This window comes from Notolabrus celidotus, chromosome 3 (genome assembly GCF_009762535.1).
Source record: "Notolabrus celidotus isolate fNotCel1 chromosome 3, fNotCel1.pri, whole genome shotgun sequence".
Lineage (NCBI taxonomy): Eukaryota > Metazoa > Chordata > Actinopteri > Labriformes > Labridae > Notolabrus > Notolabrus celidotus.
The window spans coordinates 39,356,905-39,383,771 of record NC_048274.1 but is presented as its reverse complement, the minus strand read 5'-3'; the positions used below and the strand labels follow the sequence as shown (position 1 = coordinate 39,383,771).

At 40.6% G+C, this 26,867-nt stretch overlaps 1 protein-coding gene across 1 annotated transcript; it reads right to left on the bottom strand.

The window, feature by feature from the left end:
• Positions 1-264: 264 nt before the first annotated feature.
• On the bottom strand, positions 265-26,769 carry LOC117810510 (mucin-5AC-like). The gene is made up of 22 exons (XM_034680374.1): positions 26,691-26,769; positions 24,016-24,122; positions 23,334-23,491; positions 22,423-22,561; positions 22,019-22,126; positions 21,681-21,750; positions 21,124-21,261; positions 20,868-21,032; positions 20,640-20,734; positions 20,398-20,549; positions 20,000-20,242; positions 19,588-19,634; positions 18,422-18,531; positions 18,170-18,321; positions 17,491-17,629; positions 16,761-16,871; positions 16,270-16,446; positions 14,970-15,209; positions 14,233-14,389; positions 14,025-14,153; positions 13,503-13,650; positions 265-419 (listed from the first exon to the last, which is right to left on the bottom strand). The coding sequence occupies exons 1-22, from the start codon at positions 26,767-26,769 to the stop codon at positions 359-361; spliced, it is 2,925 nt and encodes a 974-aa protein (XP_034536265.1). The 3' UTR covers positions 265-358.
• Positions 26,770-26,867: the final 98 nt, after the last annotated feature.

Genomic DNA, 26,867 nt, shown 5'->3' with positions numbered 1-26,867 from the left:
TGATTGTCTTCTAGAAGCGGGTATCATTTTCCCCAGTTTGCCCCAGGTAGTTTAAAGGAGCTGGTAGTTGGTTGCTTAAGGACCTACTGCTACCTATACAGATTTGATGTTATGTAGATGTTATTTAGGGAATTGTTTAGCATAGATTAAAAAAATAAGTTGATACATTGAGATGTGATAAAGCTCCATCAACAAAACTTTTACATGAACCGATATGAAGGATAAAATATAAACATTTTCTACTTACATTCACATTCGTAGTGGAAACAGCATCCATCGTCATCATACACCTTAATAGCTTGGTGTCCATTGGCACAAACAGGTACTTCTGGTTGGGCACAGACTTTTTTGGACTCATTTATTTGACCTTCTTTACAGACAACAATGTTGCAGTTGTCAATTTCCAAGACCTGTCCTTCCTGTTTGGGGTTGAGAAGCAGATGATTATAATGAAAGAAAATATTATATTGTGATGGTGTGAAGACTCACAATTCATGTGAGTGCAGAGCTATGTCAAGACTTGCATACAAATTTGCAATGTTATTCTATGATCCATACTGTAGTCTAAGCTTAAATCATTTCTTGGGGCAACTATTAATAATAACACATTAAAACATGTACACATTTTGTCATATAAAAAACAATCAAAATATTTGTACTATTAAGTCCCTGAAATCATGAAGCTCCACAAAGGATTTGGTGAAACATTAGTTCCTTACTTGTTTTGTTAACACAAAGCAGCTTCTTGAATACAATTATCAAACAAAAACATCAACATGTAAAAAACAGATTTTATACCTCTAGTGTTTTATTCCTATAGCTGCAGATTGGAGTTGGAGTTGGTGTTGGACATGCAATAATATGTTGCACAATTTCACAGGATTCATTGCAAATTTTAACATAACACACCCCCTGCTGGCCTGCATTGTCAGTGGCATTATACACCACATCTCCTGTGAAAGCAGAGTTCAGATTAAAATTAAGTGAAGAAAATTAAAAGGTGACAGAATGTAAAAAAAACCTTATCTAACAAGGAGAACTAAGGCTGAAAGCAGCGCTGAACAAGCGCTTACATCTTGGTGCAAGTGATGAAAAAGATTAAAATGCTGCTTCTAAATGATTATATTTGTTTGGTTAGCCTTTGGACAGAACTTAAAACAGTAGAGGAGTCACAGAGAACAATTTTCAACTTTTAATAACTTTCATATTTCTCTTACTGAGTCAATAACTTTAATTCAAGACTTCCTTATATAGTTATTTTTAGTTTAGTGTCTTATAATGACTTGATTTCTTTATTTTTATTTAAACAGGAGTTTTGCCTATTATTTGTCTATTTTCATATTTACACAAAAATTGTGTTTCATTGAACTTCCTTTCTTTGTACAATTATTAATGTGCTATTGACTTTTTTTAGGCATCAAATGCACAATTTATTATATTTACAAAATGCAGGTAGGGTGGTCTCCCCCAGAAGAAAAAAAGTGTATGTGCTATACAGACTGATCATTTGGAGCACTTTGAGATTTGAATCCAAGAAAAGGGGACCTTTGTGTGACATATATGGGGCACATTATCTTAGATCCTTATGCAGCCCAAAAGCAGTAAACCTACACCACAGAAGTTTGCAAACAAGTTGTGCTCTGCACTGAAATTACTGGACTTACTGGTACAAAAGCACACTGTTAAGTAACAAAAGAAAAAATAGCTATTATACAGAATAGCTAAACAAATGCTTATATTATGTGGTGGTTATTTTAATGTGACATACACTGCTGGACTAAAGTGGACAAATAAGTCCCAGATCACCTCTGTGTGTGGCCTGAGTGATGTACTCTTTATCTGTCCTCAGCGGTGTAATATCATTGAATGTGTTATTGACTGCTCTAAGTTTGCTGTAGGAAATGTAACTAAAAGCAGTATGTTATCCTATGGTTATGTTGACAGGCAATATAAGTAACCATATAAACAACAAAAATATTGCCTCTAATTTTACTTTTTTGGGGTTATTGTATACAGGCATTTGCTTTAATTTCAGTGTTATTTTCTTAAAAAACCTTCACAAGAGATTGAATGAATAAGTGATATTACCAGCCCTATTTCAGTAAATAACTCTACTGAAGTGCCCTTTTACAAAATGCTTTCTCTCATGCCCTTTCAGTAGAAAACACATAATAGCTGTTCTTGTGTATAGCATGTAAAAAAGTGCTCTCAGGATGCTATTACAGTGGTTTTACTGTTATAAGGGGCCCTCTGGTATGGAAGCATACAGAGAGAAAAAAAAAAAAAGCAAGTTTGAAAATTAAATTGCTATAACAGAAATGCTTTTTACTATTTTAAATATGTGTGCATTATTTGACTCATAAAGAAAATTAATATTCAATAATCCTATTTGTATTTTAATTTTCAATTTGAACAATGCTAATTATGTTACACAATTAAAATGAAAAAGAAAATGACATTTGCTTTTTAATTTTCAAAAAAATGCTCCGCTAAATTAGTATCATATTTCCAATTAAAAAGACAGTTTGAAAATTAAAATGCATTCACAGAAATGCTTTTAGATTTCAGAATGAATATGCATTTTTTTACTCAAAAATAGAATTAAAGAGCAATCCTTCTTTTTTCATTTTAACTTTCATGTTCAAGCATGCACATTTTGTAACACAATTGAAACGAAAAGGGTAAGGACATTGCTTTTTTGTTTTCAAATCTACCCGGCTAAATGTGTAACAAAATCCAAACCAACTCGAAAATGAAATCGCAATGTGCAGGGCGCAGGAAAGTGACGTCAGACTTAACGTTGCAAACCATTTCTACCTACGCAATTTTGTTACCTATACGCTTCCATACTCTGGATGCCCCAGTGGAATGAATGTATACAGAAGTGATGTCTGGATGCTTTTTAGAAAATAAAATGCAATAAGGTACCCTATTGGTAACTCAGCCTTGCTTTGAGTTAAGTTTAACATCCCAGAGAGATTTCTTTTTAATTTAAGTGTTTATTTTGTGAATTATAATATCTTAATATTGTGGATTTAAAATCAACTCATGAAAATAACAGATGAAATCTTACCAGAATGTGAGCTTCATTCAGGTAAAATGTTATTTTGTCAATTTTGTCTGAATAATTTTGTGTTTCCCTTTAACTTAGTTGAATGTTCATAACAATTGGTTACAAAACATATACACCAGAACTAGGTGAATACAGTGGTATATGCTTAGAATTTACTCAGACCGTAAGAGTGACAGTTTATAGGAAATACTAACATTGGAAGTGGAAAGTTACTCACCAGGTTGAAATGATTTTCCTCCTACAACGCATGTACATGTTCTTGTAGTTGTTTGAAGTGTTGTTGAAAGCCCTGTGGTTGTTTGAGGAAGAGTTGTGATAATAGTCGTGCTTCCTGTAGAGCTAAGAAATGTTGTAGATTTAGCTGTTGTGGTGACTGTTGCTGTCGAAGTTGAAGGTGAACTAGTTGTGTTCACTACATTTGGTTTGGTAACAACCGTTGATGTTGTAGTTGTAAAAGTGACAACTGGTTCAGTTGTTGACGGTGTTGTGGTTGTTATAGGTGAAGTGGTCTTTGGAGTAGTGGTACTCTCAGTTGTTGTGGTTGGAGGTTGAGTGGTTGTTGGAGGGACAGTTGTTGATGTCCTGGTTGAAGGGGTTGTAGTGGGACTACTTGTTGGTGTTGTGGTTGTTATAGGTGAAGTGGTCTTTGGAGTAGTGGTACTCTCAGTTGTTGTGATTGGAGGTTGAGTGGTTGTTGGAGGGACAGTTGTTGATGTCTTGGTTGAAGGGGTTGTAGTGGGACTACTTGTTGGTGTTGTGGTTGTTATAGGTGAAGTGGTCTTTGGAGTAGTGGTACTCTCAGTTGTTGTTGTGGTTGGAGGTTGAGTGGTTGTTGGAGGGACAGTTGTTGATGTTTTGGTTGAAGGGGTTGTAGTGGGACTACTTGTTGGTGTTGTGGTTGTTATAGGTGAAGTGGTCTTTGGAGTAGTGGTACTCTCAGTTGTTGTTGTGGTTGGAGGTTGAGTGGTTGTTGGAGGGACAGTTGTTGATGTCTTGGTTGAAGGGGTTGTAGTGGGACTACTTGTTGGTGTTGTGGTTGTTGGAGGTGAAGTGGTCTTTGGAGTAGTGGTACTCTCAGTTGTTGTTGTGGTTGGAGGTTGAGTGGTTGTTGGAGGGACAGTTGTTGATGTCTTGGTTGAAGGGGTTGTAGTGGGACTGCTTGTTGGTGTGGTTGTTATAGTTGAAGTGGTCTTTGGAGTAGTGGTACTCTCAGTTGTTGTGGTTGGAGGTTGAGTGGTTGTTGGAGGGACAGTTGTTGATGTCCTGGTTGAAGGGGTTGTAGTGGGACTACTTGTTGGTGTTGTGGTTGTTAAAGGTGAAGTGGTCTTTGGAGTAGTGGTACTCTCAGTTGTTGTTGTGATTGGAGGTTGAGTGGTTGTTGGAGGGACAGTTGTTGATGTCTTGGTTGAAGGGGTTGTAGTGGGACTGCTTGTTGGTGTTGTGGTTGTTATAGGTGAAGTGGTCTTTGGAGTAGTGGTACTCTCAGTTGTTGTTGTGGTTGGAGGTTGAGTGGTTGTTGGAGGGACAGTTGTTGATGTTTTGGTTGAAGTGGTTGTACTGGGACTACTTGTTGGTGTTGTGGTTGTTATAGGTGAAGTGGTCTTTGGAGTAGTGGTACTCTCAGTTGTTGTGGTTGGAGGTTGAGTGGTTGTTGGAGGGACAGTTGTTGATGTTTTGGTTGAAGGGGTTGTACTGGGACTACTTGTTGGTGTTGTGGTTGTTATAGGTGAAGTGGTCTTTGGAGTAGTGGTACTCTCAGTTGTTGTTGTGGTTGGAGGTTGAGTGGTTGTTGGAGGGACAGTTGTTGATGTCTTGGTTGAAGGGGTTGTAGTGGGACTGCTTGTTGGTGTGGTTGTTATAGGTGAAGTGGTCTTTGGAGTAGTGGTACTCTCAGTTGTTGTTGTGATTGGAGGTTGAGTGGTTGTTGGAGGGACAGTTGTTGATGTCTTGGTTGAAGGGGTTGTAGTGGGACTGCTTGTTGGTGTGGTTGTTATAGGTGAAGTGGTCTTTGGAGTAGTGGTACTCTCAGTTGTTGTGGTTGGAGGTTGAGTGGTTGTTGGAGGGACAGTTGTTGATGTCCTGGTTGAAGGGGTTGTACTGGGACTACTTGTTGGTGTTGTGGTTGTTGGAGGTGAAGTGGTCTTTGGAGTAGTGGTACTCTCAGTTGTTGTTGTGGTTGGAGGTTGAGTGGTTGTTGGAGGGACAGTTGTTGATGTCTTGGTTGAAGGGGTTGTAGTGGGACTGCTTGTTGGTGTGGTTGTTATAGGTGAAGTGGTCTTTGGAGTAGTGGTACTCTCAGTTGTTGTTGTGATTGGAGGTTGAGTGGTTGTTGGAGGGACAGTGGTTGATGGAGTTGTAGTGGGACTGCTTGTTGGTGTTGTGGTTGTTATAGGTGAAGTGGTCTTTGGAGTAGTGGTACTCTCAGTTGTTGTGGTTGGAGGTTGAGTGGTTGTTGGAGGGACAGTTGTTGATGTCTTGGTTGAAGGGGTTGTACTGGGACTACTTGTTGGTGTTGTGGTTGTTGGAGGGACAGTTGTTGATGTCTTGGTTGAAGGGGTTGTAGTGGGACTGCTTGTTGGTGTGGTTGTTATAGGTGAAGTGGTCTTTGGAGTAGTGGTACTCTCAGTTGTTGTTGTGATTGGAGGTTGAGTGGTTGTTGGAGGGACAGTTGTTGATGTCTTGGTTGAAGGGGTTGTAGTGGGACTGCTTGTTGGTGTGGTTGTTATAGGTGAAGTGGTCTTTGGAGTAGTGGTACTCTCAGTTGTTGTGGTTGGAGGTTGAGTGGTTGTTGGAGGGACAGTTGTTGATGTCCTGGTTGAAGGGGTTGTAGTGGGACTACTTGTTGGTGTTGTGGTTGTTGGAGGTGAAGTGGTCTTTGGAGTAGTGGTACTCTCAGTTGTTGTTGTGGTTGGAGGTTGAGTGGTTGTTGGAGGGACAGTTGTTGAAGTCTTGGTTGAAGGGGTTGTAGTGGGACTGCTTGTTGGTGTTGTGGTTGTTATAGGTGAAGTGGTCTTTGGAGTAGTGGTACTCTCAGTTGTTGTTGTGGTTGGAGGTTGAGTGGTTGTTGGAGGGACAGTTGTTGATGTTTTGGTTGAAGTGGTTGTACTGGGACTACTTGTTGGTGTTGTGGTTGTTATAGGTGAAGTGGTCTTTGGAGTAGTGGTACTCTCAGTTGTTGTGGTTGGAGGTTGAGTGGTTGTTGGAGGGACAGTTGTTGATGTTTTGGTTGAAGGGGTTGTACTGGGACTACTTGTTGGTGTTGTGGTTGTTATAGGTGAAGTGGTCTTTGGAGTAGTGGTACTCTCAGTTGTTGTTGTGGTTGGAGGTTGAGTGGTTGTTGGAGGGACAGTTGTTGATGTCTTGGTTGAAGGGGTTGTAGTGGGACTGCTTGTTGGTGTTGTGGTTGTTATAGGTGAAGTGGTCTTTGGAGTAGTGGTACTCTCAGTTGTTGTTGTGATTGGAGGTTGAGTGGTTGTTGGAGGGACAGTTGTTGATGTCTTGGTTGAAGGGGTTGTAGTGGGACTGCTTGTTGGTGTGGTTGTTATAGGTGAAGTGGTCTTTGGAGTAGTGGTACTCTCAGTTGTTGTGGTTGGAGGTTGAGTGGTTGTTGGAGGGACAGTTGTTGATGTCCTGGTTGAAGGGGTTGTACTGGGACTACTTGTTGGTGTTGTGGTTGTTGGAGGTGAAGTGGTCTTTGGAGTAGTGGTACTCTCAGTTGTTGTTGTGGTTGGAGGTTGAGTGGTTGTTGGAGGGACAGTTGTTGATGTCTTGGTTGAAGGGGTTGTAGTGGGACTGCTTGTTGGTGTGGTTGTTATAGGTGAAGTGGTCTTTGGAGTAGTGGTACTCTCAGTTGTTGTTGTGATTGGAGGTTGAGTGGTTGTTGGAGGGACAGTGGTTGATGGAGTTGTAGTGGGACTGCTTGTTGGTGTTGTGGTTGTTATAGGTGAAGTGGTCTTTGGAGTAGTGGTACTCTCAGTTGTTGTGGTTGGAGGTTGAGTGGTTGTTGGAGGGACAGTTGTTGATGTCTTGGTTGAAGGGGTTGTACTGGGACTACTTGTTGGTGTTGTGGTTGTTGGAGGGACAGTTGTTGATGTCTTGGTTGAAGGGGTTGTAGTGGGACTGCTTGTTGGTGTGGTTGTTATAGGTGAAGTGGTCTTTGGAGTAGTGGTACTCTCAGTTGTTGTTGTGATTGGAGGTTGAGTGGTTGTTGGAGGGACAGTTGTTGATGTCTTGGTTGAAGGGGTTGTAGTGGGACTGCTTGTTGGTGTGGTTGTTATAGGTGAAGTGGTCTTTGGAGTAGTGGTACTCTCAGTTGTTGTGGTTGGAGGTTGAGTGGTTGTTGGAGGGACAGTTGTTGATGTCCTGGTTGAAGGGGTTGTACTGGGACTACTTGTTGGTGTTGTGGTTGTTGGAGGTGAAGTGGTCTTTGGAGTAGTGGTACTCTCAGTTGTTGTTGTGGTTGGAGGTTGAGTGGTTGTTGGAGGGACAGTTGTTGAAGTCTTGGTTGAAGGGGTTGTAGTGGGACTGCTTGTTGGTGTGGTTGTTATAGGTGAAGTGGTCTTTGGAGTAGTGGTACTCTCAGTTGTTGTTGTGATTGGAGGTTGAGTGGTTGTTGGAGGGACAGTGGTTGATGGAGTTGTAGTGGGACTGCTTGTTGGTGTTGTGGTTGTTATAGGTGAAGTGGTCTTTGGTGTAGTGGTACTCTCAGTTGTTGTGGTTGGAGGTTGAGTGGTTGTTGGAGGGACAGTTGTTGATGTCCTGGTTGAAGGGGTTGTACTGGGACTACTTGTTGTTGTTGTGGTTGTTGGAGGTGCAGTGGTCTTTGGAGTAGTGGTACTCTCAGTTGTTGTTGTGGTTGGAGGTTGAGTGGTTGTTGGAGGGACAGTTGTTGATGTCTTGGTTGAAGGGGTTGTAGTGGGACTGCTTGTTGGTGTGGTTGTTATAGGTGAAGTGGTCTTTGGAGTAGTGGTACTCTCAGTTGTTGTGGTTGCAGGTTGAGTGGTTGTTGGAGGGACAGTTGTTGATGTCTTGGTTGAAGGGGTTGTAGTGGGACTACTTGTTGGTGTTGTGGTTGTTATAGGTGAAGTGGTCTTTGGAGTAGTGGTACTCTCAGTTGTTGTTGTGATTGGAGGTTGAGTGGTTGTTGGAGGGACAGTGGTTGATGGAGTTGTAGTGGGACTACTTGTTGGTGTTGTGGTTGTTATAGGTGAAGTGGTCTTTGGAGTAGTGGTACTCTCAGTTGTTGTGGTTGGAGGTTGAGTTGTTGTTGGAGGGACAGTTGTTGATGTCTTGGTTGAAGGGGTTGTAGTGGGACTGCTTGTTGGTGTGGTTGTTATAGGTGAAGTGGTCTTTGGAGTAGTGGTACTCTCAGTTGTTGTTGTGATTGGAGGTTGAGTGGTTGTTGGAGGGACAGTGGTTGATGGAGTTGTAGTGGGACTACTTGTTGGTGTTGTGGTTGTTATAGGTGAAGTGGTCTTTGGAGTAGTGGTACTCTCAGTTGTTGTGGTTGGAGGTTGAGTGGTTGTTGGAGGGACAGTTGTTGATGTCCTGGTTGAAGGGGTTGTACTGGGACTACTTGTTGGTGTTGTGGTTGTTGGAGGTGAAGTGGTCTTTGGAGTAGTGGTACTCTCAGTTGTTGTTGTGGTTGGAGGTTGAGTGGTTGTTGGAGGGACAGTTGTTGATGTCTTGGTTGAAGGGGTTGTAGTGGGACTGCTTGTTGGTGTGGTTGTTATAGGTGAAGTGGTCTTTGGAGTAGTGGTACTCTCAGTTGTTGTTGTGGTTGGAGGTTGAGTGGTTGTTGGAGGGACAGTTGTTGATGTCCTGGTTGAAGGGGTTGTACTGGGACTACTTGTTGGTGTTGTGGTTGTTGGAGGTGAAGTGGTCTTTGGAGTAGTGGTACTCTCAGTTGTTGTGGTTGGAGGTTGAGTGGTTGTTGGAGGGACAGTTGTTGATGTCTTGGTTGAAGGGGTTGTAGTGGGACTGCTTGTTGGTGTGGTTGTTATAGGTGAAGTGGTCTTTGGAGTAGTGGTACTCTCAGTTGTTGTTGTGATTGGAGGTTGAGTGGTTGTTGGAGGGACAGTGGTTGATGGAGTTGTAGTGGGACTACTTGTTGGTGTTGTGGTTGTTATAGGTGAAGTGGTCTTTGGAGTAGTGGTACTCTCAGTTGTTGTGGTTGGAGGTTGAGTGGTTGTTGGAGGGACAGTTGTTGATGTCCTGGTTGAAGGGGTTGTACTGGGACTACTTGTTGGTGTTGTGGTTGTTGGAGGTGAAGTGGTCTTTGGAGTAGTGGTACTCTCAGTTGTTGTTGTGGTTGGAGGTTGAGTGGTTGTTGGAGGGACAGTTGTTGATGTCTTGGTTGAAGGGGTTGTAGTGGGACTGCTTGTTGGTGTGGTTGTTATAGGTGAAGTGGTCTTTGGAGTAGTGGTACTCTCAGTTGTTGTGGTTGGAGGTTGAGTGGTTGTTGGAGGGACAGTTGTTGATGTCTTGGTTGAAGGGGTTGTAGTGGGACTACTTGTTGGTGTTGTGGTTGTTATAGGTGAAGTGGTCTTTGGAGTAGTGGTACTCTCAGTTGTTGTTGTGGTTGAAGGTTGAGTGGTTGTTGGAGGGACAGTTGTTGATGTCTTGGTTGAAGGGGTTGTAGTGGGACTGCTTGTTGGTGTGGTTGTTATAGGTGAAGTGGTCTTTGGAGTAGTGGTACTCTCTGTTGTTGTTGTGGTTGAAGGTTGAGTGGTTGTTGGAGGGACAGTTGTTGATGTCTTGGTTGAAGGGGTTTTAGTGGGACTACTTGTTGGTGTTGTGGTTGTTATAGGTGAAGTGGTCTTTGGAGTAGTGGTACTCTCCGTTGTTGTTGTGGTTGGAGGTTGAGTGGTTGTTGGAGGGACAGTTGTTGATGTCTTGGTTGACGGGGTTGTAGTGGGACTACTTGTTGGTGTTGTGGTTGTTATAGGTGAAGTGGTCTTTGGAGTAGTGGTACTCTCAGTTGTTGTTGTGGTTGGAGGTTGAGTGGTTGTTGGAGGGACAGTTGTTGATGTCTTGGTTGAAGGGGTTGTAGTGGGACTGCTTGTTGGTGTGGTTGTTATAGGTGAAGTGGTCTTTGGAGTAGTGGTACTCTCAGTTGTTGTGGTTGGAGGTTGAGTTGTTGTTGGAGGGACAGTTGTTGATGTCTTGGTTGATGGGGTTGTAGTGGGACTACTTGTTGGTGTTGTGGTTGTTATAGGTGTAGTGGTCTTTGGAGTAGTGGTACTCTCTGTTGTTGTTGTGGTTGAAGGTTGAGTGGTTGTTGGAGGGACAGTTGTTGATGTCTTGGTTGAAGGGGTTGTAGTGGGACTACTTGTTGGTGTTGTGGTTGTTATAGGTGAAGTGGTCTTTGGAGTAGTGGTACTCTCCGTTGTTGTTGTGGCTGGGGGTTGAGTGGTTGTTGGAGGGACAGTTGTTGATGTCTTGGTTGACGGGGTTGTAGTGGGACTACTTGTTGGTGTTGTGGTTGTTATAGGTGAAGTGGTCTTTGGAGTAGTGGTACTCTCCGTTGTTGTTGTGGTTGGAGGTTGAGTGGTTGTTGGAGGGACAGTTGTTGATGTCTTGGCTGAAGGGGTTGTAGTGGGACTACTTGTTGGTGTGGTTGTTATAGGTGAAGTGGTCTTTGGAGTAGTGGTACTCTCAGTTGTTGTGGTTGGAAGTTGAGTGGTTGTTGGAGGGACAGTTGTTGATGTCCTGGTTGAAGGGGTTGTAGTGGGACTACTTGTTGGTGTTGTGGTTGTTATAGGTGAAGTGGTCTTTGGAGTAGTGGTACTCTCAGTTGTCGTTGTGGTTGAAGGTTGGGTGGTTGTTGGAGGAACAGTTGTTGATGTCCTGGTTGAAGGGGTTGTAGTGGAACTACTTGTTGGTGTTGTGGTTGTTATAGGTGAAGTGGTCTTTGGAGTAATGGTACTCTCAGTTGTTGTGGTTGGAGGTTGAGTGGTTGTTGGAGGGACAGTTGTTGATGTCTTGGTTGAAGGGGTTGTAGTGGGAGTACTTGTTGGTGTTGTGGTTGTTGGAGGTGAAGTGGTCTTTGGAGTAGTGGTACTCTCTGATGGGGTTGTAGTGGGACCAGTTGTTGTTGGTTTTGAGGTTGTCTCCTCTGTTGTTGTTTCCTCTGTTTTCTCAGTTGTTGTTTCAGTTTCTGTTGTCGAGGACGATGTTTTTGTTGAAGGAGTTGTAGTGGGACTACTTGTTGGTGTTGTGGTTGTTATAGGTGAAGTGGTCTTTGGAGTAGTGGTACTCTCAGTTGTTGTTGTGATTGGAGGTTGAGTGGTTGTTTTTGTTGAAGGAGTTGTTGTAGGGCCAGTTTTTGTTGTAGGTGTTCTGGTTGAAGTAGCAGTAGGTTCAGTTGTTGTTGTTGAAGGTTGTGTGGTTGTCTCTTCTGTTGTTGTTTCAGTCTCGGTTGTTGTGGACAGGGTTGTAGTTAAAATAGTAGTAGACAGGTGGGTTGTAGTTTCAGTTGTTGATGGTGTAATGGTTTTTGAAGTAGTAGAAATAGGTGGGGTTGTTGTTAGAACCGTTGATGAAATTTCAGTTGTGGTGAAAGTAGAGGGGGTTGATGTCTGGCCAGTAGTGGTTGTCGTTGGGCATGCATAGTAGCTCCTCTCTATTGTACCATTGATTCCACACACAGCTTTCATGCAGCCTCCCATGCCATCATGAGTAGAGTAGATTGTCTCCCCATATTTGTAGTATTTTCCATTCAGTACGCACATACAATCTGTGGATTTAGAGTATCATCTGTTCAACTCATACACCACCATTAAAATGCTTTGTCATGAAAATAGTTACGCAAATGGATGAATGAATGGATGAATGAATACATTAGTTAATATATTAATGAATCTATTTATTATTTCATTAATATACTTACAGAGTTTGATTGTACTTACCGTTTTTATCGTAGTTGCAGTTTATGCCAGAGCCTGTACAGATACTTAACAAAATAAAAAATGAGAAAATATGTCAAAACGTATTAGCCTGTTATGTAAAGACTTGCTTTTTAATCCCCACATTGTTTTTAAGCTTCAGTTAAATCTTACACACGTATTTTTTATATTTTCTAATATTTGAAACAGATTAGCCAGAACATCCTTGGAGACCTCATAAATGTTGTGTTTTGTTACATTTTCTTTGTGTTTTTGACCTTCAGGGTCACCGTATCGCACACATCTCTCTTGCATGTGTGTGTGTGCGTGTTTGTGTGTGTGTGTTTGCGTCTATATATATATATATATATATATATATATGTTTATATATATATATATATATAGAATTGAATGAGAAGGTGTTTCCAAACTTTTGACTGGTTGTGTATATGTATATATAAGGTATGTATGTATATATATATATATATATATATAGATATATATATATATATATATATAGATATATATATATTTATCCGGCTGGGCCGCACATTTTTAGCAGACAGTGAGCAAAGTTAACAAATAGAAAAACATATAGATAAGATAACAAACACACTGGATGCAACGCACTCGTTGCAGAGTAAACACATTGGTTTTGCGTTCGGACTTGGTGGTAAAATAAATAAATACTTGTCAGTCCACGCAGGATTAAATCGATGATTTTCCTCGCCGATTTTTTGTTTTAGGGTAGATAAAGACATGATATTTTTACCTGTACAGAACTGCTAATGTTAACTTTTCAAATGTGCCTCCTCAAAAACACAATGCATTATGGGTTAGTTGCTAGGTTACGATAAGTGTTGCATTCAATGTTTGTAAGACTGCTGGAATTTTTGTAAGAACTTGTCAGTGTTAGTATAACATGTTTGTCTTGCCGGACCCAAGTCACAATCACTGCAGTTGCTTTCAGGCCAATCAAGGGTTGCTTTCGGGCAGCATGTGGCCCGCGGGCCGCTAATTGAATAGGGCTGCTGTAGATGAATACCGAAGTCATCAGAACTATGAAAGAACATATATGGAATTATTTAATTCACAAAAAAAGTGTTAAACAAAGCAGAATATGTTTTATATTTTAGCTTCTGTAAAGTAGCCCCCTTTTTCCTTCATGACAGCTTTGCAGACTCTTGGTATTCTCTCAGTCTGCTTCATGAAGTGGTCACCTGGAATGGTTTCTAATTAACATGAGCCTTGTTAAGAGTTAATTTGTAGAATGACTTGCCTTCTTAATGTGTTTGAGACCATCATTTGTGTTGTTCAGAGGTAGGGTTAGTACACAATTGATAGCCCTATTTGACTACTGTTGTAATCCAGATTATGGCAAACTATATAATTTAATAGTTTTAATGTCTTCAGTATTAATCTACAATGTTGAAAATAATTAAAATAAATGAAACCCATTGAATGAGAAGGTGTGTCCAAACTTTTGACTGGTAGTGTATATATATACAGTATATAAATATATGAGTTCTATGAATGAAACATACCATGTGTAACAGTTTCTCGATTCAACCTCATCTCCAATCCCGTAATGATTGCCGTTGTCATCAAAGCAGCCACATTGCTCCCATGAAACGCACTTCATGGAGTCTTCATCAAAGAAGGGATGGGTAGGGGGACACTGTGGATAGCAGCCTGCAAAACCAATAGTGGTTTTAACCAAATAGGCTTGTATTCATTGTTGTTGACAGTTCGTCTCTTCCTCACCAATAAACATTCATGTTCGCCCAGGCAGTTCGCCCACACATATTGCTGAAAATCCCTGTAATGGCTTAACCATTTACAGAGCTGTAAATCTTGTTAGCTACAGATCAAACTGCAGAATTACCCTACACAACACACTAAAATCAAAATGTAATCATCCTAAAGCCATTTGATTGAATCGTGCAAGCATATTCATCTAAAAAAAAAAAACAGTATAGGAAAAGCAGGGTCCAGGATTTAAAGGCATTCAGCTACTTTTTATTTTTGGTTAAAAGCAAAGAAAGCTAGAGATCTACTGAACGTACCCTCTATGGCGGTGATGAGTTTGGAACATTTTCCCGATGGATTCCTACAAGTCTTCATGCAGGGAGCACCACAAGGTTTGTAATGCCACTCACAGCCATCAGGGGCATTGTAGTAGTCACAAAATATAGCTGCAAGACATAAAATAAGTAACTTCTCTTGTTTTTAGATTATCCTCAGCTTATCCTAGTATTACAATAACCAACTCACGGCACAGTTTTGGAGTTCTCCATCTCACGCAGGCCCCGGCTTCATTACAAGCTTTGGCATAGGCTGCCACAGCAGTGCAGAAACACTCGCAGTCCCCACCAGTGTCACAAGCACAAGTGTCTCTTACGCAAGAATCAAAGTAAGGACCAGGGTCAACCTTGAAAATAGAAAAGTGGACTTTATAAAAGCTTATTAAAAGGTAAAGAGTGAGTAATGTTGGGTGGCTGTGGCTCAGTGGGTACAATTGGTCATCTCTCAATCAGAAGGTTGCCATTCATATTCAAAAGTGTCCTTGGACAAGACACTGAACCCCAAATTGCTCCCGCTGTTGTCCAGCAGTGTGAATGTGTACGAATGAGATTAGCTAACACTGATGATCCCTTACAACCTAGCAGTCTCTGCCAACAGTGAGTGAATGTTGTGTGAATGGGTGAATATGAGTAGTATAAAAGCACTTTGAGTGTTCAAGAATACTAGAAAAGTACAAGTCCATTTACCTTTTGTTCTATGCTAGTGGGAGTAGTACATTGCTAGCAAAGGTAGTAATCACCCTGTCTGTCCTATTGGTTCAAGTAATAGATAAAGGTGCTGTAAGTTCAGAGGCTGTTAAACAGCTCAGTTAAATCTATGCTGGTCGGATCAGTCTGCTGAGTTCTTTTGGTCACACTGGTCCACCTTGCATGATTTTGGGTCATAAGGGGAGAGTAGTGATTTGTGTTTGTTATCACCATAGTTACCTGTGAATGGCATTCATTGAAGGTGACACTGATGATGATGCTACATTGTCTCTTGGACCAGGCTGACCGGTAGCCATTAGTGGCACAGGGATCGGGGATCAGCTGAGCATTTGGGCAGCTGGATGAAACCTTCCAACTGTTACCAAACTCAAGAACGTCAGCCACTGTCTCCTCAGAGGGGGTGGTGAAGTCGTTCTTACTGTTGCCGTCATAGTTTCCGCACAGACCACAGACTTTACCCTAAGAGAGAGGAGTCAAAAAGAAGAATTAACTTTTACATTAGATCTAACTATACAGAGAGAGGAACCCGTTTGTCATCAGTTACATATTATCTACCCCTCTAGAAGAAGCTTTCTCATTTGACTGACTCATCTAGTTAGTGCTGACTCTGTTGTGCGTTTTACTCACTTGACCTAGAGCAACTGTGACATATATAACATTTAACTTTGTTTCATCTTGGAAAGGCATGTGATTTACAAAGAGCAGCTGACAACAAATTGAGGAGATGTACCAGAGTTACATTTTTGGAAGTCAAGTTGCATTTTACAATTGGTTTCTTTTTTACTTGTCGGGCCAATATTATTCTTACAAGGTGGTATTATAAGACATGTGAGCACCAGGAGCACGATTGCACCTTTGCCCTCAACTATGAATACACCACTGGAGAGGGTGGGGCTGAAATACAGCAAAGGGTTAAAGGTTGAAGTCCACTGCATAGAGGACTCTCGCCCCTGTACGTTGGGCACCTGCTCCACTACCTGAGCTAAACCAGGACCTCAGAATATGGATATTTTCAAACTGTGTATCTTAGGAGGCACCATGTTAAAAAAAATACTAAAAGCATATAACATGATTTATTTGAAGCCACATTGCCATGGCATAGGAATAGTTGGCTTATTCAGTCGGCTGAGTTTCTTTAAGTGAGTAAACACATTGTCCCCCCTGACAAAACTGCAATGGCCAGTGTAAAACTAAAAAGCAAAGAAAAGCTGTTATATTAAAATCACATAGCACATTGAAGTAAAAAATGTACCCTACCCTTAACCATACTTTGACTCAACCAGCTACCAAGGAGCATTTATTTTTTTTTAGGTTAGATGCAATGTAGACTCTGGAGACTTGTTTTTTGGGGTGACAAAATTGGCTCAGACCCTTTAAAACTGTAAATGTGCTAGTCATAAAACTAACAGAAAAATAAATAAGCCAAACTCAAACTTAAGTTGAACAAAATTATTGATTGATGCCATGATTTAGGGGCAAATTGCATTGTAAATAATGACATACAAACTTGAATGTTCACCTGAAACTTTGGGTCAAGTTTAATGAAAAGACTGGTCTTCTGGTCCCACATGAGTACAAGCCCTTTCCTGATCGTCACCACCAGGTAAATACCCATCTTGTGCACCTGATGAGGAAACACCTTGCTGCTGCCCTTAACCACATGGAAGTTTCCGTCTCTCAGATGGAATTCATTGTCCTGTGGAAATCAACATGAAAGAAACATGTATCTTACATCGCACCAGCATACAGCATGTCATTAGAACCATGGGAACCCTTATGCTTCTAATTTAGCAAGCAAATAATTTTAATTGTCAGTTTAGTTTAAAGCACTCGTTCCTAATCAATATATTATTTTAACCAATCACAGACTTATTTGTAGCAATAAATAAAAGGTTACAAATTATTATTCAAGTCATAGTTCTAGTCTAATGTAAGTGTGATAACATTTGTATGTTCAATATTCTGATCCAGTGTTTGTGGCAGTGGACAGTAACCGTGTGCGGTGCTTACCCCCAGAAAGATTTTGATGACCCTGGAGCAGGTGGTTCCTGTGCTTCCACATGCTACATTTTCAGTGACAATACTGAAGCTTCCTTTGCCCTGACTGTCACCGCAAGAGTCCTGGATAAAGCACAGACACGGGATGCAATGACCAAAACCACTGTGTGTGTGTGTGTGTGTGTGTGTGTGTGTGTGTGTGTGTGTGTGTGTGTGTGATATCAACATTCTGAGTATTTTTTTTTTTTTTTTACCAATTACAAAAAATCATTCCTCTTTCATAATATATTCAGGCAAACAGCCAACAGATTTCTGCAATCATAAACAACTCAAAATGTCTGTTTAGTCAGCTGGTCCAGATATCAAATTGGATATAAAACACTGAGACACAGTCCCAAATTTTCATAAAAAAACATTTTTTGGATGCTGATATTTTTCTTCATTTTTACAGAAAAATTCTGCCAAACCCTTAAAAGTTTACAGATAAAGCTTATATATGTAATTGAGGTTTATACCCACACTGAATAAATGCTTATGCAATGAGTTTTTGTTAGCATTAATGTATCAAGAAAATGATTCAGAGCCCTGGAGGCAATGTAGCTTTTTGAGGGTTGTTGCATTAAACTGCATTTGTTGTCACAAAAGTAGGCATATAATTGTTGCCTTTCAGCAAGGACTGACATCAAAAAAGTTATGAATTTTACTGTGCATCTAACAATTCATCGTGCACTTGCCAATTTACCTGTAGGAGTGTGTATTCACACTGTCCATTGAAGTCAAACCTCTTATCGTCAAATGTGACATAGTGGCCGTCGCCATAGATCCCACAAACAGCGTCACACATGTTTTCGGTACATCTGAACTTCCTATTAGAGCAGGTACTGAGGAGAAAAACACAAGAAACACAAGTTCAATCCAAAATAAAAAATACATCAATAAACTTGATAGTTCTATATTAACTAGTGAATGTTTGGGGGGTTTTAGAGAGTCGTCGGTAAAAGACTTAATGTTATCCTTTCCCTTTTCAGAGAAGCATATATGCTCTCTGAGAGAGGACCCAGCAACCAGTGTCAGCTGGAGCCTCCTTTCCAGCACCCTGGAGTAGGCTTATGTCAGGAGGATAAAGGGTGTGATACCCCGACGATTGGAGAACACTCTCAAACCCCCCCTTTTAATGATGGGAACCACCACCCCGGTCTGCCACACCAAAGGCACTGTCCCAGACCTCGATGTGACATTGAAGAGGCATGTCAGCCAAGACAGCTCAACAATGTCCAAAGCCTTCAGCATATCAGCATGAATCTCATCCATCCATGGCACCTTGCCACTGAGGATCTTTTTGACTACCTCAGCGACCTCTGCCTTATTATTATCTAAACATGTTAGACTATACTTGTGTTTATGTTATGTCTTATACAAACCAGGTGTTGCAGTCCACAGTCAGTGTTTCCCCAGCATGGAAGACCTTTCCATTGTGCACACATGGACATTTGTTTTCTTGCACACATCCTCCTTCTCCATCTGACACCAGACCTTTAGGGCACATGCAACCTGATGTACAGCCCGAAGGGACCTGTAGCCAAGCAAAGTGGAGGGCAACAAGACAGTTTCAGACAAACAAAGCTTGTGCTTGTAGGTCTCTTGTGAGTACGAGAGTGCAATGTGGCACTTACACAAGCCATGTCCAAAGTGCTGCAGCTCTTTTCACACTCGGTTCCAGCATCTCCAGGTTGAGCAGAGGAGCAGTCAAAGTAAACCATCGGGGCGTTGCATTGTGGTGGGCCTGGGTAGTTAGAAACAAGTACATGACAAAAACAAAAAAAGGAATGGTCATGTCAGAACTCCAGAGGCCTGTACTACAAAGCAGGAGGTTTTAATGATGAGAGTTAATTCTGGCTTTTCAGTTCTACATTTGTGGTTCACTTCTGAACAGGTTAGATCCACATAGCAAATGATGCTAAATACATAACCTACTCTTCCTACAGTCTTGGACGTTGCGCTGGACGAGAATAAGAGTGTTTTTTATCTGGAAGAGCTTCTCTTACTGGTAGGCTTCAAGAAAGGGGGCTAAACGGATAAACAATTAAATCTGTAACACATATGAATAAATATGTCATGTTAAATAGTTTTTAAATCACCACTCAGTTCACAGTTTAAAGAGCACTGTTTACATTTGCCGTTCACAAATGTAAACATTCACTCATCTTAGCTACAGTGTTAGCTAATCTCATTTACACACCGCTGAACAACAGCGGGAGCAATTGGGCTTCAGTGTCTTCGGACGCTACGGCAACAACTCTACTCACTGAGCCACAGCCACCCCAATATGCGTTCTGAATGAAGACAGAGCAGGACCCATGGGGCCTGGATGTGTAATTCTTAGTGCTATTAATGTCCATAATCCCTTGCATTAATGTTTGAAAAATATGACAATCTGCTGATGTAGAATTGTTCACATTTGTAAGTGATCATAGGCTGCATACAGCTCATTTTATGTGAATGCGCTCATAGAAACCTTTGGGTGAGTGATCAAGTTGATTACTGGGTTTATGTGAGTGTTTAGTCTCCTCAGATTTTTTAGGGTTGGTGAAGCCAGATGACAGGAATATCAATGGGGTGGGATGGACTTGCTATGTAGTACAGGCCCCAGGAGCCATTTAAATAATAAAGTCAACAATCCTTAGTAGTTTTCCAAATAAATGTTATCTGTTTCAAATCTCCAAGACAATTTTAAAAACTAGTCAACACTTGAAAGACTCCTGCATAAAACTTCTTAATTTTCAGTAAATTGTACAGAATTTCACAAGGAATGATTTCAGCACTTAACCAGGAAACCTACCTTGTTGAGACCCTCCTGGGCATTTGAGAGCACCATGTTTGCAGATACTGATAGAACAGGTACAAAGACACAAAAAGGTGTTAGTGTCTTCATCAAGCATCATGCATGTTCTTCAATTAAATAGATTAATTATACAGTAAGTTAAATGTGTGTTATGTCATAAATCCAACTCACTGTCCATTGTATGACCTTATGAACGAGCTCTAGACTGCTCTATTTACCTAGAAATGGATTTGATGGTTTGATTAGTTCAAACAGATCAAACCATCTAAATCTAATACTTGCAGAATGTGTGAGTTTGCCTCTGAGTTGGCTTTCCTCCAGTTTTGCTGTACCAGATGTACTATGGTTGTGTGTTTATTACTTAACCCCTTCATGCCCAACCCTTGACGTCTCTACTCTTTGTATTTACCAATTGTGGCCATTCTTTGTCACAGACTGTCCGGCAAGAATAATGTCATCTATGTCATGGCAAGGACAGTCTTTACTGGTCACACATTGTCCCTTGTCGTTCATGTAGGTTCCCTGGGCACAGCCGCAGCCATCTACTGTCACAAAGTTGGCCTGGCAGGTGTAATCAGGCTGGCTGAGGGATTGGCAGGTACGTTGGCAGCTGGTCATGTTGTATGAATAGACTGTCTTCTCTGGACATAAACTGAATTGACCTGGTAGAGGAGATATGAGATGAGAGTGACATGAGAGCTATAGGCATCACTGCTCTCATCAAATGTGTTTCCCTTAATGTCTTTATTGTTGAATGTTATGAGCCATATTTTATAAACACAGCCTGTACAATACAACAGTGAATACAGAAGGTCTTTGTTGTTTTGCTCACCACAGACACTGTTGCGCCAGCCAGAAATCTGTATTCCTCGCTCTGAGCAGGCAAAGACATATGCTGAGACAGCAGCACACAAGCTGTCGTCACTGTTATCACTGTTACAGCAGTCATACATGCAGTTCTGTAAGAAGACACAGCAGGCATGGACACATTACAAGGTGAACAGTGGTTAGCTATATTTGTGATTATAGAATTGTTCATTCAGACTCACTTCTTTGTATGTCTCGGGGTCAATGTACTGGTGGCATGCTGCAAATGCCCCCTTGGGATCCACCAGTTTGGAGCACCAGTACCGAGCAAATTTTTCTGAGTAAAAAGCAGAAATGTAGGGGTTATTAAACAAAAACACATGGTTAACTTTGAGGCATGTGATGGTCTGATATATGTTCTGTAATATGAACTGATACAACAGTTAAATAAAGGGGAGATTAAGTTGTACCTCGGTTGATGCCCTGGTTGCAGGGGTGTCCAAAATGTGTAGTTATGTCAGGGCAGCTTGCTTTGGTTTTCCATGTGTTGACAAATCCTGCAGCAGTGCTCTCCACCAGACCAGTAGCAACCATAAAGTCATCATTCATTTTGTTGTTGAAGTTACCACACAAACCTGATTAAAAGAGATAACACGTTTTAAACCACTAGCTACAGGTTCCATTTTGGAGTCAATGTTTTCTAGAAACAATAATGTGGAGGCATACCAGAAATGGTTCCTTTGAGTGAAGCGTCTGCTATGAGGAAGACCTGCATCGAGGGGATCAGCTGGACTGAAATCTTGAGGCCTGTCGTGCTCTTCACAAAGATGTAGGAGGATGACGGCTTGAATGCTATGAGCTCCGCTGCAGCAGTCAGAAGTTTGGAAAAAGTCAGTGTCCCAGCTTTACAACATGTAGTACTGTAATGTCATACTGCAGCAATTCTCATGTTCAACCTGTTATTATCCTTCATGGTTCTGGGCCCCATTCAAACATTTAAAGTATCCTTTCTGTAATACACTTTTAAGTGATGATATCAGACACATAAACTGTATATATATATATATATATATATATATATATATAAAATCAAAGCCTGTGACAGCTGTTTGTTTAAGGTGAATATGTACATAGGTTGGCACATTTGTCTGTTCAAATGTCTTCAGAAGTAATCTGAAATATCTGCTCTCCCTTTTCACTTCCTAAACAAGGACTGTAGCTGACGAAGACCTTTTAGTTGATACATGTTGTGTGTCTTCTGAAACAAATTAAAAATAACTCACAATTAAACAGTGGAAGCTGAGAACGAATCTGGTTCACATGAATCTGTCCAGATGCATGGATTTTCATCACCTGTCATTTTGTGGAGAAATATAACTTAGATTCTTTCAAACATGAGTCCAACAAGTGTCTCAAAAAGACTATGAACATTTTCACACCTTTAAACTTTCTTGAAATTTTCAAATGTTTTCTAACATTTCATAGTGTGAGGTAAGCTGTCACGTACAAAGCTGTATTCAAAACAGATTGATATGTGACATATACTTTTACAAGAGCACTGATCTGTTCATCACTGTGTGTCGTTACATGCTAGTGAACAGTATATCTGTAGGGAGCTTACCATATTGCTGCCAAAGGCCACAGTTACAGCTCTGAGGCAGGTCTTACTTTGAGATACACCGCACATTTCAAGGTCCACCAGCACAGAGAATAAAGAGCCTGTGCTTTGCTGCAACACACATAGAAAAAAATTTATTAATCTGTGACTGGAACACAAAAAAACAAAATTATATTTTGATCATCTGCAGTATAAGGGATAACAAGATCAAGTCCAGCATAAAAAGAGTAACTATGTACAGGTGGTAAACTGCCAACAGACCCTGAATTAATCTGACTAAGATGCTACAGTTATACAGTCTTGTCTATTATTTTATTTTGTACTGAAGCATTGGCTACAAGCAGTGTTGTACTCTGGTGTTTTTTTTTCTGTATATGAGCAACATTAAATATGATGACGTGTGCTACCTTTGCTAGAACATATGTGCAGTCTCCATGGAAGACATATTTCTTTCCATCAAAAGTGTCAACATGAGATCCTCCCGTCACAGAGCAGGTTCCTGAACAGTTATCCTCTGAGCACTGCCACCGACTACGTGTACACACACTGTAAGCACAAACACACACAAAACAGTTTTTGAGAAACTATAAATTTACTTTTCCATTTTCCAAGAAAGCTTGGATGAAATCTTGCCTAAAAAAAATGAAAGGATTTATTCCTTGGCTCATTTGTATTTTAAACGGCTGTGACAACTAAAAAAGGTTTCCAGTCTTACCAGGATCTGCATTGTTGGTAATATGACTCTCCTGACAAGTAGACTTTCTTGTTGTGCAGACATGGACACTGGTCCAATGCAACACAGCCGCTTTTACCAATGTCATCAAAGATTGTTCCTTAAAGGGAAGAAGGGATAGTTATCATCACGTCATGTTTTATGTGTGTTTATGGGACCTGGATGAGATTGCACGTGCCTTTCATGAAATGCTGACTGTGTGTGTGTGTGTGTGTGTGTGTGTGTGTGTGTGTGTGTGTGTGTGTGTGTGTGTGTGTGTTTGTGTGTGTGTGTGCGTAGCAGCAGGGCAGCTGCAGCCATCATGGCAGTGGTTATCACATAATTTGCTGGCCTGAGGTGTGGAGCAGGTGTCAGGACATGAACTGCTACACTCCTGAAACACCATGTTGTATGGACACGTCTTGTCTGTGGAGACAAACACTTTACTGTGGCTGTAAAATGTCAACAATTAGGCAAAAAACACTGCAACTGAAACTGATGAGCACAGGACTACAGTTGAGTTATGTAATTTTCAAGTTGTTGACACCCTTACAGCAAAAAGATTCACTCCTCCATTGCTCAGGCTGGCCGCCTGCATGAACGCACTGTCTGGAGAACTCTCCGACTGTTTTGCAGAGCATGGAGTCTGTGTCTTCGCCACTGTAGCACTTATCAGCCATACAGACTTTGATGAAGGCTTCCGTATCCAAAAGGTCTTGGCAGCTGCTGAAAGGAGCACTGGTGAAGATACTCTTACAGTATGCCTGGAAAAAAGAAGAAGAATGAGTTGTAGAAATCCTGTTAAGGGTTCCTGAATTTTTTTAGAACTAAGATCATGTGTCTCGCTTAACAGAAAATAATATATTTTATACTTTGATGTTCCTATCTCTGCTGGTTCAACATATCCACCTGAAAATTGGTCACAAAAAGCCTAACCCAGCTTAATGATGCATTATTTGAAAAGGGCGAGTTTGCCTGTTCAATGCTGTCTGCAGTTCAACTCAAAGCTGTATTTTATTTTATATTCTAATTTTCCTACTCCTTCGAGCTCTATTTGCACACAGTTTGGAAAGCAGTTTAAGTCAATTGGTCTGTTCTCTTCATCTTTTATCTTCTAGCTGTTTTTTCTATTTTCTGTATTTTTGTAATTGACTCTCTCAAAAGCACAGAAAAGTACATTTTAAATGTGAATCACATCTCAGTGATCTCTTCAATATTCTTGTGATGATAATGATAATAATGATGATGATGCTTCTGTTGATGCTAATAATAAAGATTGTTGACCTACTTTTCCTGCACACGTCTGGTCTGGGGTGGGTTCAGGCTCCTCACAGCTCTCTCTTGGACTGTTCGCCTTGTGAATCTCAGCAAAGTCAAACACAGAAATTGCAGACCCTGCAGTAGAGTACAGTTGAACTCAGTAAAGAGATTATTTCGCCCAGTAATTTCAGGTTAAATCAAATGTTTATTGCCACATTTACCATCTTTTCCCCTGTGCTTAGCTGCCAACAAGCTGCATAAATCAAAGGGTTAGTCTAACTTATTAAGTCAGGGGTAGTTCAACATAAGTAACTAGTCTGCTGGGTATAACATAGGCTAAACTTAGAGTGTATTTGATTGGGTTTAGGAAACATTTCTTGCAAAAAAAAAAAAGTATCTGCATATAGAGCTTTTCACTTATGGTTTTAGACACAATCAGTCTAAATCTGTCAGGGGTAAAAATAAAAATTCTACAACTCAAATTCCAAAAAGGTCTGTAGTCTGTGTAAAATGGGAATAGAAAGATACATTTGATGGTTTAACTCTTTGAATCCTATAATGAGTTGAATATTGTGCAAAGACAACCTACTAAATGTTGAAACTGACAAATTTGATTGATTGTTTAATATTTTTCAGTGTTAACATGCTGATATTGTCTTTGCACTATTTTCAATTAAATACAGGGTGTACATGCTTTGAAAACTAGAACATTCTGTTTTTATAAAGATTTTACGCAGCATCCCAACTTTTTTGGAATACGTTTTAGCGCTTTTAAAGGGCACAAGAGTATCTCTCAGGGTTCTGATACATAATATGATATGATATTACTTTAAGCCCCACCACCACTGCTCCCACCACACTTCTATTACACAAGTGTCCCACAAAGCTTTGAAAAGCTAGAGTTTGTGTAGCACTCTGAACTTTTGGGTAACATAGCAAGAAAGAAAACATACTATCTCAATGTCTTTCTGAATGTTATGATACTGCTTTATTGTTAATTAAAAATGGTATTTATGAATTGCTAATAATGAATATGAACCAAAAATATGTTGTGTTTTCAAGACAGTAGCTGGTCCAGTTTTAAAGCGGCACCCTTTGTTTCCCAAGAATCTATGCACTGTAATGAACCTGTTGATATCAAATATGTGAAGCTAGCTCACTGGGAAAGAGGGCTGAATAATGCTCCAAAGGGAACTGTCTTTACCAAGAGGTGTGTGAGTTATGCTCACCTTTCCTGTATACAGAAACTACATTAATGTTTTCCCTCAGCTTGCTTTTCCTGTTTCTCTTTTCTGTCTTATTGTTTTGACATCATGATTTACTTTCTTGGTGTTGACTCACTTGACATGCTCACTTGGAGTCAGATCAGTCTTGTAACTGGTGCTGGGCAAACAACTTAGTGCATTTCGGAGGGGCTAGAGAGACACCCCACATGTTTTCCAATTGTGAAAATATGTGGGAATTATGTGCATTTCTTTAGCTCATTTTACCTATCTAATCACAGCTAAAACTTAGAGGGAAAAAAAATGCAAACCAGAAGTGCGTTATCATTTCAGGCCAATCATGAGCCCAGTCCTCCAGTGGGATCCTGGGTAGTCACATTCCCCCCAGCTTTGACCAGGCACATTTACGCCAAAGCATTATAATACCGTAGCTGTGAGCTGAAGCAGTCTTCTTAAGCAGCTTATGAGCAAAACTTTTTGTATCTATTGGATCATAAATATTTAAAATTAAGAATCAGCTTTAAATATACCAGAATTCCCTTAGCACATTGTCAAAAAAAATCATGTATGCTTACTAGGGATGTACACAATAATGGATTATCAATTAATTGACTGTTTAGAAATTACTCGAAACACGCATTTATGTTTTAAATTTTCCGTCATGTGGAACAAACATCATGTGGTCTCATATTTCATTCATCCATCAGGGAGGTGTTTTAAGTTTAAAGCATGTTTCAGTGAATCAGTAAAAGGTCTTTGCGTACAGCGAAGACGCTCAGCTGGCGGCTGTGCGTCAGGTCTCCACGAGCGCTTTTTAAAGAGGATCAATACACAACTGCTGCCAACAACGACATGGACACAAAGGTTGACAGCTTTAAACAGGACATTTCCACCTTTAGATACAAAGCCAACAGACTGGTGGGAATTGCTAGTACGCTATGTTGGCAGAGCAGCAACATCAGAGCCGTCTGAGCTTTTCTGACGCTGGACTGATTATGACCCGGTTGCGCTCCCGGCTGACACCTGACCGTATACACATTTATTTTTCTCAATAAGAACGAGTAGACAGAAAACTGGACCCTGTGAGTCTGAAGTACTTTTCTGTTAGTATTATGAGCCTTCAGATCATAAGACTATGTCCGCGGAGAGTATTTCTATGAGCCTGATCGTTGATATTAAGTGTTAAACATGTACCCGCATTCAATCCTGTCAGTTATATGCATTTCGTTGCTGTGGAAAATCTAATTTAGGGGGCAAAACTACATATTTGGCATTGTTTTTGACATAAGAATAATAATGTTTTATTTATTCATTAATCGCTAATTGATTGTTAATATTTCCAAAGATCAATCACGGAAAATACTTAAAATGTACATCCCTAATGCTTACTGAAAACCCTGCACAGCAAGAACCACAGTGAAATTAGTACCAGTTATATGTTTACTGTATTAGCTCTTCATTATACCAAACAGGACCTTACCATCGTCTGTGAAATCATTGGCTTTGCCATCGAAGTTTCCACAGAGTCCACAAATCTGGTCTTTGTATTCTTCTGGCATTTCGATCTGTTAACACCCCCCAAAAATACAGTTATTATTGGCATAATCAAATCATTTCGTCATAAATTAAAGCCAGACATGTAATTTCTCCTTCAGGG